The 12736-nt window shown below is 42.9% G+C and overlaps 1 protein-coding gene across 1 annotated transcript in view; it reads right to left on the bottom strand.

Annotated features, from left to right (window-relative positions):
• TSPAN12 (tetraspanin 12) overlaps window positions 1-12736 on the bottom strand; it is a 233255-nt gene that overhangs the window by 75812 nt on the left and 144707 nt on the right. Inside the window, exon 5 of the mRNA XM_077472868.1 lies at window positions 11854-11928. Coding sequence (XP_077328994.1) covers window positions 11854-11928 — 75 coding nt within the window. The remainder of the gene's footprint in view (window positions 1-11853; window positions 11929-12736) is intronic.

Below are 12736 nucleotides of genomic sequence, written 5' to 3'. Positions count from 1 at the left end.
TCTGCCTGGAATTTGGAGATTGTCCATAGCAACCAAAACGTGTCCCTTTTTCAGTGTTTTAGGATTTGATTACATTATTGAATATTTTTTATTATTCTTTATTATATTATAAACTTTATCATACCCGGGATGTCTGCTATTTAAGTGAGTTATTCCTAAGAATTACAGGACTACAATATAAGACGCCAAATTTCCATGCAAAATAATTGTACCGCTTTCAGCACCTAAATCCAGACTGAATCATACCGCCAGGGAGGTTAATGAAGAAAATGCATTAGGGTAAAAAACCTGCCACCTTTACAACCTCTTTAACCACTTCCCGACCAGCGCACGATGATGTACGTCGACAGAATGGCACGGGCAGGCATATTGGCGTACATGTACGTCCAATATTCGATGCCGCCGTGCCATCGGGAGCGCGCCGCCGGCCATCCCCGCGATCGTCTCACGGAGCGGCCGAATGGAGGAAATGCTGTGTAAACAACATTTTTCCATTCTGCCTAGCAACTAGTGACGCTGATCTCTGCTCCATGTGATTGGAGCAGAGATCAGTGTACACTAAATGAAAGCCCAACCCCCCCACAGTTAGTAACACACCCCTAGGAACACTTAACCCCTACACTGCCACCCACTGGTTAACCCTTTCACTGCCAGTGTCATTTACACAGGAATCACTGCATTTATATAGCAGTGATTACTGTATAAATGACAATGGTCCCAAAAATGTGTCAAAAATGTCCGATGGGTCCCCCACAATGTCGCAGTCACAATAAAAATCGCAGATCGCCGCCATTACTAGTAAAAAAAAAATAATAAAAAATAATTAATAAAAATGCTATAAAACTATCCCTATTTTGTAAACGCTATAACTTTTGCGCAAACCAATCAATAATCGCTTATTGCGATTTTTTTTACCAAAAATATGTAGAAGAATACGTATCGGCCTAAACTGAGGGAAAAAAATGTTTTTTTATATATTTTTGGGGGATATTTATTATTACAAAAAGTAAAAAATAATGCATTTTTTTCAAAATTATCGCTCTATTTTTGTTTATAGCGCAAAAAATAAAAACCGCAGGGGTGATAAAATACCACCAAAAGAAAGCTCTATTTGTGGGAAAAAAAGGACGTCAATTTTGTTCGGGAGCCACGTCGCACGACCGCGCAATTGTCAGTTAAAGCGACGCAGTGCCGAATCGCAAAAAGTGGTCTGGTCTTTGACCAGCAAATTGGTCCGGTCTGAAAGTGGTTAAAGCTGTACTGCGTCCTTCCCTTCAATCTTGCACAGTTGTACATGCTCCTCTCCTGCACTTAAATACCTTACTCTGAGCATTAGAAGCTGCAAAAGTCATGGCTGGAAGATATCCAGCATTATCTAACCCTTTCCTACCCAGCCTGACTGTCTCTGGCCTGCCCCTTTTCATTCATCCAATTTTAGCTCATTCAGTAATTGAAAGCTCAGCATCACATGTGGTGGTTACCTAGGGAAGTCTGCAGGTGAATGAAAAGTATCACTTTATGAGTGTCACCACCAAGCGTTAAAATAAGCACCTGTAAAGCGCCTGAAAGAAGCCACAACTGCAATCCCACTGTGAAAGCCTGAGTGTTTTCACACTGAGGAGCTGCGCTGGCAGGGCGTCAAAAAAAGTCCTGCAAGCAGCTTTTTTGCAGCGCTTTTGGAGCGGTGAAAAACTCTGGTAAAGCGCCGCTAGTTTAAGCAATGCTTTACGAGCATTTTTCGAGCACTGGCAGTGTGAAAGGGCTCTTAAAGCACTTGGGCTTTCACATTGGGATTGCAGATGAGGCTTCTTTCAAGCGCTTTACATGCACTTTTTTTAACGCTAAAGCACCTGAAAAACACCCCAGTGTGAAAGGGGTCTAACAAACATAAAAAACACATTGTGGTCCGAAACACATGGGCATGGTTTAATCTTAGCTTCTGAACACAAGTCTGAAGAGCATGGGATTTAACAAACATTTTGGAAGAATCTAAAGCAATTTTAAAGGCTTAAGGTATTCTATGCATGAAGGTAAAAGACCTTTTGTGTGCAGCAGCCCCCCCAAAACTTACCTGAACCCCAGCAGCGGCTCTCCCATGTCTCTTACTCCGCATTGGCTGAGCCAGCAGTGGGAGTCATGGGCTCCCACTTCTGTCAATCACAGCCAGTGAGCTAATGAGGAGAGAGCAGGTGCAGGGTCGAGCCGCGCTCTGTGTGTGAATGGGCACACAGATTGGCTCAGGAGCGAGCCTGCTTGGGTCCCCCCATCGCAAACTGCTTGGTATCGGGGCACTAGGCAGGAAGGAGAGGCCAGGAGTACCTGTGGAGACCCAAGAAGAGGAGGAGGGAGGCTGCGTTGTGTAAAACCATTGCACAGAACAGGTAAGTATAACATGTTGTTTATTTATTTATTTTAAATCTTTCTTTATTAGCACTTTAACAAGCTCCAAACCCTTTTCCTGAAGCTATTACAGAACCCTTGTTGTGGAAATTTGTATTTGTATGTTGTCAGATGTCCCCCAGTGTCAGTTTTGCTGTAATGCGCTCATGTGAGCGTATTCGCACATACAAACGTTGGTGGAAGACCATTGGCTGCGGAAACCTTCCTGTCGACATAGAAAATCTGTTTGCTCTTTTAAGGATGTTTATGTCTCACCAAGGGACTGGCCACTCCATGGCGACCGCATCTAAACTCCTAAGTAAGCAGATCTGCATACATGGGAACCATAGCATAACCATACAAAATTATGGCCCACTGAGCCATGATAGAATATGGCTCACGTCATTGGTAACAGTGGGAATGTGCACATGATCATGTTCAGAGCTATGTAAATAGTGTTCAAATCTTCACTCTGTCAATTGACACTCTGTCACTGTGTTACTTGGAGACATAAACGCATGCTTTCCCGGCATTATATGAGAGAGCTGTATTTGTGCTTTTAACCACTTTCAGACCGGACAATTTTGCTGAATTAAGACCAGAGCACTTTTTGAGATTCGGCACTGCGTCATTTTAACTGACAACTGCGCAGTTGTGCGACGTGGCACCCAAACAAAATTGATGTCCTTTTTTTACCACCAATAGAGCTTTGTTTTGGTGGCATTTGATCACCTCTGCGGTTTTTATTTTTTGCGCTATAAACAAAAAAAAAGGACAATTTTGAAAAAAATTAATTATTTTTTACTTTTTGCTATAATAAATATCCCCCAAAAATATATAAAAAAACATTTTTTTCCTCAGTTTAGGCCGATACGTATTCTTCTACATATTTTTAGTAAAAAAAATTGCAATAAGCGATTATTGATTGGTTGGCGCAAAAGTTATAGGTTTTAAAAAATAGGGGATAGTTTTATGGCATTTTTATGAATAATTTGTTGTTACTAGTAATGGCGGCGATCAGTGATTTATATTGTGACTGTGACATTATGGCGGACACATCGGACATTTTTGACACATTTTTGGGACCACTGTCATTTATACAACAATCAGTACTATACATGTACATACAGCACTGATTCCTGTGTAAATTACACTGGCAGTGAAGGGGTTAACCAGGAGGTGGCAGTGTAGGGGTTAAGTGTGTCCTAGGGGCGTGTTTCTAACTGTGGGGGGCATGGCTGTGTTTTACAGATCACTGATCTCTGCTCCAATCACAGGGAGCAGAGATCAGTGTCACTTGTTTCTAGGCAGAATGGCACACACAGGCAAATGGACGTACAGGTACGTTTCTTTGAATTTGCCGCCATTCCATCAGGTGCGCGCCGCCAGTGGCACGCGCCCATGCCGGTTGGGACCCCCGTGAGTCCGACCGTGGGTCCCGCAGACTTGATCGCCGCAGGGATACCCGCGATCGTCACACGGGGAGGAAGAACGGGGAGATGCTGGTGTAAACAGCTTCTCCCCATTCTTCCTCCCCGTGGCAGCATCTCCCCGCTCTTCCTCCCCGTGTGACGATCGCGGGTATCCCAGCAGCGATCAAGTCCGCAGGACCCACGGTCGGACTCACAGGGGTCCCAACCAGCATGGGCGTTTGCCGCTGACGGCGCGCACGCTAAGTCATGGTGGCAAATTCAAAGGCACATACCTGTACGCCCATTTGCCTGTCCGTGCCATTCTGCCGACGTACATCGTCGTGCGCCACTCAGGAAGTGGTTAAGTACAAAGAAATTATTTGCTTATAGGGAGAAGCTTAGACTTTTGCTAACACCCTTCCGCTCTAATACAGGAATTTTGAATACAGATTTAGTGGCATGCTTACTGTAGCTCAGAAGGGAACCTATCACAGAAACATGGAAAAAGCCAATACTCACCTCCTTCTGAAAATGTTGTTATTTGCTTGGATCTCATGCAGACCCTTTGACCTCTATACTTTTGGAGACTCACATGCATAACCATTATCATGTGCACATCCAGTTTTTATCCTATGATTAATACGATTTTTTATCAGTGACTTTTTTTTTTAACTTCCTTATTACTTTTAAGATTTGGGGGATACTGCTGCTACTGATTATTGAGCATCTCTATTCATGTTGTGTACTTATTTTTGTTAACCTGTGAGAATGCAGAAAGCATTTTTTTGCACCTGGTTCTTGTTCCTGTGCATATGACAATAAAATGTTGAATCTTGGAACAAGTATGCACGTGAAATCATGGCATGCATACTTATTTTGGATCAGTGATTCACAAATTACTAAGGCTCAGCATGAAATCCAAACATTTAGCATTTTCAAAAACAGGTCAGCAATGGTAACATCCATATTTTTTATTGCAAGTTTTATTTAGTAAATCAGCAGAATTTGAAATTATCAGCGCTACTTGCAGAATACTAAATGTCTCTTCAAAGCTTGTTTAAAGCTCCAGGCATCACTTCTTTCACAAACGGTATTAAGAATTTACAGTTTGAAACTAGTAGTTTAGGAAAGAAAATACCCTTACAGTGGTTCTAAAGGCAGAAGGTTTGTTACCCTAATGCATTCAATGCATTAGGGTAAAATATCATCTGGGTGCAGTTCCCCCCAGCCCTTCCTAATACTTACCAGAGCCCCATCCCGATCCAATGATGTGCAGGAGAGCAGTGGCTCTCCCAGGTCTCCCAGGTCTCTGTCTCCACATTGTCTCACACAGCAGCAGGAGCCACTGGCTCTTGCTGCTGTCAATCACAGCTAGTGAGCCAATGAGGAGAGAGGAGAGGGAAGGGCCAAGCCACGCTCAGTGTGTGAATGGACAATGGAGCGCAGCTTGGGAGCGGCGAGCCTCTTTGAGTGCCCCCATAGACAGCCAGTGAGCCAATGAGTCAATTACAGCCAGTAAGCCAATAAGGAAAGAGCGGGGCGGCAGGACCAAGTTATTCCCTGTGTGTAACTGGACAATTGGGAGTGAGCCTGCTCAAGTGTCATAGTAGCAAGCTGCTTGTTCTTGGGGGCACTCGGCAGGGGGGAGGGCAGTGGATTTAAAAAGAAGAGGATTGGGGCTGCTCTGTGCAAAACCATTTCACAGAGCAGGTACGTATAACATGCCTGTTATAGCTTGAACCACTTTAATTAATTAATGAATTCATTAATTAGTAATACATGAACTCATCTTCAGCAAACACTACTGTAATAAGTATCCTTGGTTGGCATATCGTTAAAAGCCCATTGAAGTTGGCCCACTATGTGAAAGTGATTCTTCCATTGCAGATGCAATGCTAGCTGAAGAAGAGACATAGGGATTTTACTAAAACTGGAGAGTGCAAAATCTGGTGCGGGTGTACAAGGTAGCCAATCAGCTTCTAACTTCAGCTTGTTCAACTAAACTTTGACAAAAAACATAGAAGAGGTTTATTTTCTAGGCGGAGCTGCACCAGATTTTGCACTCTCCAGTTTTAGTAAAACAACCCCATTGAATCATACATCCAGGTCTCTTCACTGAGTCCGTTTACTTTATATGATCATTATATGCTCTTTTAAAGGGTAAATGCTCTTTTTTTTAGTGTGCACTTAGAATTATTTTTTTATGATAAGTATCTCAGTCTAGGCCAAGCTAATATCTCTGACTAGTCAGTCACTTTGTCTGGTGCTCAGACAACCTTTTAACAATAAAAAGTACAGATTTAAAAAAAATATGAATACTGTCTCTGTAAATTGACATGTCAGGAATTTATTCATACAGACTTGTTAAGTTTCGGAAAGGTCTATTGTAGATGCTTTGTAAATGTTTGCTGAATCTGATATTTCTTTAGACTAACGTTAAAAGCTAAGGTGAAGGAATTCTCATAAGTGGTTTAACTGTGATACACCAGATGAGCATCTTCCTGGAAATGCCTAGCTCCTAGAAATGTCATTTTGATATGAAAAAGTTTATAGGTATATTTTAAAAGATATACAGCATGGCAGGTCAAATATATATATATAAAAGCTATTTATCTTGTAAGATGTCCCTGTGTGAGAATGATTTACAAAAATCACCTTATAACACTAAAGTAGAAGCAAATCAAAATCAAACATAAATAACTGTTAAACGTATGATTAAACAAAAACATTTCTTTCAAACGCGTCTATTTCTTAGCTTGCTGCACTATATCATGTCTATCAAAATGCCTGGAAATTGTATGAGGCACAGCCCTGGCCAGCATTATTTTAACTTCTGGAAAATGTCAGAAAGGGTGAGAACCTCTGTCTCTATGATTTCCTGTGTGGTCATTGAGATAGAAAGCAAGAAAAGTTTCTCAGACAGTGAGAAAATATTTTGCTAGACTGCAGATGGGTTAGAACCTCAGTCTTTGGCTTTTATTGCTTTTATTGCTGTCTGTGTCTCTTATGGAGATGTCCTCACTTTAGCTGTGGTTACCATAAGAAGGGGGGGAGACATATCCCCAGCAGAGTCACAAATGGCAATAAAAAACTTACTAAGGTTATAACCCTTTCCTATCCTAACCAAAAATTACAGCTGTGCTTTCAATGCTCTCAGCTACTTTAGCAACACTGAAGTCACAATAATCAAGTGACCATCCATCTTGGAATGTTGCTTCTCCAACAACATCTAAATGTAAGGAGACAGGTGCTCAGATATAAATCTGGTTCATCTAAAAGGTCCTGTATAATCGCATCCTCTCTAAAATCCAACTATCAATCAACTATCTGCATATGTGTGCATATATGTTGGATTCTTCTAATTCAAGCCTAACTCCCCCTCCCTCTAGAGTCCACCTCCCACATATGTATTTTTTGCTTTTCTTTTTATATTCTCTCTAGTTGCCTTCAGGTCAGCCCTATGACACACAGTGGCCTTAGCTCCAGAAATGAGTTGTCCTCGTACAAGTGATTGTAAAGTTAATAATTGTCATTTTTTTAAATAACAAACATGGCATACTTACCTGTTCTGTGAAATGGTTTTGCACAGAGCAGCCCTGATCACCCTGTTCTTGGAACCCTGCTGGTGTCCTTGGCCCCTCCTCTTCTCTATGTGCCACTATAGGAAGCAGCTTCCTATGGTGGCACACTCACAGGCTCGATTCTCAGCCACTCTCTGTGTGTCCATTGACATACACAGTCGGACTTGGCCCTGCGCCCTGCTCCCTAATCACTGGATTTCTGGATTTGATTGACAGCAGCAGGAGCCAATTGCGCCTGCTGCTCTCACTTAGTCCAGTGAGGAGAGAGAGAGAGAAAGCAGCGCTGAGTGGGGAGGGGGGACTGACAATGTAAAGTTTTTTACCTTAATGTGGAGAGAATGCATTAAGGTAAAAAATCTTCAGCCTTTACAATCAACATTCAACATGGAAGATGCTAAATACTAGATCTCAAAGTGGGTGAGTCCGTGGAGGACATTTAGCAAAGCAGCTTTTTCATTTTTACAGCTGTTCAGTGCATCCCAGTGCAGGCACTCCTATTCATGTCAATTGGGATCCAGCAGCTGCACAGGCACAGCAGCTGCTCCCAACCTGACATCCATATGGGTGAGGGTGCATTATTCCAAATGTAGACAGTGTGAACTCATGGATATACACCCAAACCCACATGGATGTCACATTGGGAGCAACAGCTGTGTTTGTGCAGTTGCTACATTCCAAATTACATCAACTGGGCTGCCTGCACAGGTGTACGTACAACACCTTTGAATCCCTGTGCAGGCAGTCCAATTTACGCAGGCAGTCCAGTTGAGGCAAACACGCCTTTGCAGTGGTGTACACTAAAGTATACCCTGTGTGAACAAAGCCTTACTTTTTTTTATCATTTTAAAATGTTGTACATTCTTTTTATGGGATGGGGGCTTTGATGAGATGTCAGGGCTCTAAATAGACCCCTGATGTCTCTTTTTTGAGACAGAGAAAGAGACTGAAGACATAGAGTCCCTCAGTCCCTTTCCCTGCAGCCTCAGCTGCACTGTGGATGAATGAATAGAAGTCTCTGCATGGAGGCTCTTATTCATTCACAGTTTACTATGCTTCAGTGATGAATGATCATCCACTGTGTTCAGTCAGGAAAGGAAGGGGACATGTAAACACATGTGCTCTGCAGGAGGGAGGAGTTGGCAAGGGTATGTGGCTGGCAGGATGGCAGATGAGGAGAGGCCGGCAGCTGCAGGGTATCTAAAGGGGATCAGCTTGTGTAGGATGGAGGGGATGGAAATCAGTGCTGCAGGGGTTAAATTGCAGGGAAAATAGACAAAAGAGTGTGGGGGGAGGGGCATTTCAGATGTCAACAACAGCAGTGGGAGGTGGAGAGACAAGAGACGCAGGGCAGAGAAGTGAGGCAGCGCCAGGGGCACATCTTCAGTGAATAGCTCTGCTGAACAGTTCTGCTATTTAGCTCATGGTCACTGAAGGGACTATGAGCTTCTAGCAAAAGGAGGAATGGCAGGTACATATCTAAGTGGTGCTGTAGGTCCGTACGCCATACGGACCTGGAAGTGAAATGGTTAAACATTACATTAGGCTTACAATTGAGTTACAAGAGGAATCCCATGTAAAATTGTTCTGCTCATCGACATTCCTTAATCATAATTCATAGATGTTTAGCAAATATCATGCTTCGCTTAATACCGTGTTTCCCCGAAAGTAAGACAGTGTCTTACTTTCTTTTTATCCCCAAAAGCCCCACTATGTCTTACTTTCGGGGTATGTCTTATATTGGAATAAAAAGTGTCGAATTTTTTGTTTTAACCTATGGAGGACTACAAGTCCAAGCATACAAAGCTGCTATGCTCAGCAGAGGAGAACTGTAAGCACACACAGCCCGGTATGTTGGGACTTGTAGTCCTCCTCAGCTGCATCTTGCGGTTACAAGAGCTGCAGAGAATCTCTTCACACCCCCCCTCCCCCTCCCCCTCCTTGGTCTCTCTCTGTATGCACTGACCTTTTTCCGGGAGGGCACAGAGCCAGTGACACCTGCGTCGCGCCGTTCTGATCAGTCTTGGGCAGCGGCTGTCACTCACAGCCGAGCAGAGTGAAGCCGCCTCCCCCTCCTCTTGTATGGCTACACAGTGCTGTCCATGAAGGAGAAGGAGGGGGAGGCGGCTTCACTGAAGCCGCCTCCCCCTCCTCCTCCTCCATACACAGCACTGTGTAGCCATACAAGAGGAGGGGGAGGCGGCTTCACTCTGCTCGGCCGAGACTGATCAAAACGGCGCTGTCTCTTCAGTCGGAGGGGGAGGGCGCTGGCCTGGCACCCCCCCCAGGGTGCGGCCCGCACCCCCCGCCCCACTCTTAGTACCGTACGTCACTGGAGGCGGCAATACCCCCGTGTTTCCCCGAAAGTAAGACATACGTCTTACTTTCGGGGTACGGCTTATATTAGCCGACCCCTATGAAACTCCCGATACGTCTTACAATCGGGGGTGTCTTACTATCGGGGAAACACGGTACTTTGTCGAGACCAAATAAAAGTTGCCTGCAAAGTATGCTGGCACTGTTGCTATGAAACTCGTTCATTTTACACGTTTGACAACATACTGAAAGCCACTGGCACATGCTGTCCTAATGCATCCAGCCTATTTGTGCAGCAGTCAATACACAGGCTATGGCAGTAACTGTAAAAGAACTAGCAACAAGTGATTGGTGTGAGACCTTTAGATAAACGAATTGGGGAAATGGGCACAATTTACTCCAAGTTATCAATTAGGTTGGAGTTCTATTTAAATGTTTTAATTAAAAAGAAATCCTGCTGCCTTAAGCGTGTGTCTAGTTTCACTATATTGTAAATAAAGCTTTGGCCAGAGCTGTAATGTCAGCTACAGGACGATTAGCTTTCCTTGCTTCGGGCAACAGATGTCTCTCACGAGGTTTGTGCAGCAGTACATCAAAGCGCAATGAAAGAGGCTACATCTATAGCACAGGGTATTCAGTGTCTCAAAAGTCAAGAATGGGAAGTATATAGTAACACATAAGGCTAAGAAGAATCCCAATGGTCATCTCCTGGGAAATGACATTCGTATTAACTGTTGGAAGTGTGTATTTGTATTTGTTATTATATTTGTATATAAACGTTGCCAAATTCCACATCACTTTATATGGTGTTTAGAATCATTTATAGCAGCCCTGGCTTGAGAGAAGTATAAAGCCTGTCTGCGATAGTAGCATTATCATGACTTTTTCATACCTAGGAGATACATCAGATTTAACAAGTTTGTTACAATGTGTGACATATTTGTGTATGATATACTATATATTGTTAATGCTTTAAATTTGTTTTGGGCTTTGCTTCACATATTGCTTAGGGGGGCTGAGTTAACTCAGACTCTGATGGCATGGCAATGTCTCGGCATGGCAATTTGCTCCTTGAAAGGCTAACATATTAGAACACCTTTTAACAATACATTTACGTTTTATTATATATATATATATATACAGGGCTTTTTTTCTCAGAGAATAGGTGCAGGAACTCAACTATGCCCGTCACACTTACATACCTGCCAAATGGCATCAAATAGTAGCTCTTCCCTCTGCATACAACCCCCTCCCTCCACTGCCCTCACCCCCCCCCCCCCCCCTCCTTAAAAGCTCCACCATCTGTCATATGTCTTACTTTTGTTGCAATATTAACCACTTGTAGACCAGGCCTCTTTTTTAGACTATGGCTCCGGTAATCGCGGTAAGGGGTTGGCCTATCCCACCACCGATAATGGTGATATTGCGGTGAATCCACTGCAGAGACCATCATTATCGTAAACAGAACCACCAGCTCCAAAGATGGATACCTCGGTTGTGGCAGCAGCTGCTGCCGTTACCGAAATATCCATCTTCAAATTGACGACGTATGTGTACAGGAGCCGGTGGTTAAGCTGAAACACCTATCCGGCTGTAGTACCTCCCAGCATACTATACTATACTACAGACACTTGCAAGGGAGTTCAGCAACTGGTCACCAGGGAAAAAATGGAGACCACAGAGGGTGCCGCCTACCACGCACCCTCTCCTGCCTATGACTTCACTGAACCCTGGGTACCTGCTCTGTATCTCTCTTGTCCCTGTCCGGCACTCAGTGGGATCTGTGCAGGAGATCTGACCTGTGGGAGCTACTGGGAGATAAACTATCACTTCTAAATGCAGAAGCTGAACTTTAGTGTTACCATGTGATAGTGGTGAGCAGGGAGCAGAAGGCCTGAGCCAGAGGTGATGGAACTGAGTTCCCCCTAGTTCCTGCTGAAAAAAAGCCCTGTATGTATGTATGTATGTATGTGTGTGTGTGTGTGTGTGTGTGTGTGTGTGTATATATATATATATATATATATATATATATATATATATATATATATATATATATATATATATATATATATATATATATATATATATATATATATATATATATATGTGTGTGTGTGTGTGTTATGTGAACAGGTGTATTCTTGTGTGCTCTTAGTTGTACTACGTACCGTGACTTCCTGCTCATATGTCCAGACTCCACATGCTAACTCAATGCAGAAAATTACCAACAAGCTTCCAAAATACTGCAAAAGAAAAAGATGCATAAAAAGAACACTCAACAGTGTAATCTAGAATGCTATATTCTGTAATATCCAATTTATGAAATCTCAGACAAGAATAGCAATGTAAACAAGTAAGGGTGACATAATAAAAAATAATTCAAAATTTCCTTTGCTTGTCATTTTCATCTGATGTTCTCAGCAATCCACATACATTAGTGCTTATAGTGCACAACTGTCAGACCTTTCAATAAACAGTAGAAATCTTAACACTTTTAATGGGTTACCTAAACAGGTCCAGGAACATGGATTCAGGTAACCCATTTGATTACTAACAGCAATGATCATGATCAAAGCTCGCCACAGCGCCTAGAGGCGATTCAGTTCGCATTGTGCGCTATATAAGTATTTCATTCATTCATTCAGCAATATATTGAAGTCTAAAATACAGGGAATTCAGTTGCGGATACACAATGCTTATTCAATAAAGATTTTTTGTTCTCAAAGTGGAACAAAACACTGCAGGCGGGTGGACTTTTGTTGTTTTTTAAACCTACATTACCCCCGTGCATGGGCAGCTTAGTGCTTAATCCCAGCATCTGCCAAGTTTCAGGATGAATTATTATCCTGGGTCAGCCAATTAAGATGATGGTGGCTACCAAAGAGAGGGACATTGCAGCCTTCCCAGTGCTGGACAAGTTCTTGCGGAAAGTAAGTGCCATATAGTGCAAATATGCTATGTACATTTGCACATTATGGTAAAATCCCTGCTTGCGGGTGGTGGAATTTATTCACACTTTAATTGATTCCCAAGTGCACTAGCAAAAACAGT

Source organism: Lithobates pipiens, unplaced genomic scaffold, assembly GCF_037356315.1.
Source record: "Lithobates pipiens isolate NorthernLeopardFrog02 unplaced genomic scaffold, aLitPip1_a1.2 Scaffold_8, whole genome shotgun sequence".
Lineage (NCBI taxonomy): Eukaryota > Metazoa > Chordata > Amphibia > Anura > Ranidae > Lithobates > Lithobates pipiens.
This window is presented reverse-complemented; position numbering and strand designations above follow the sequence as displayed.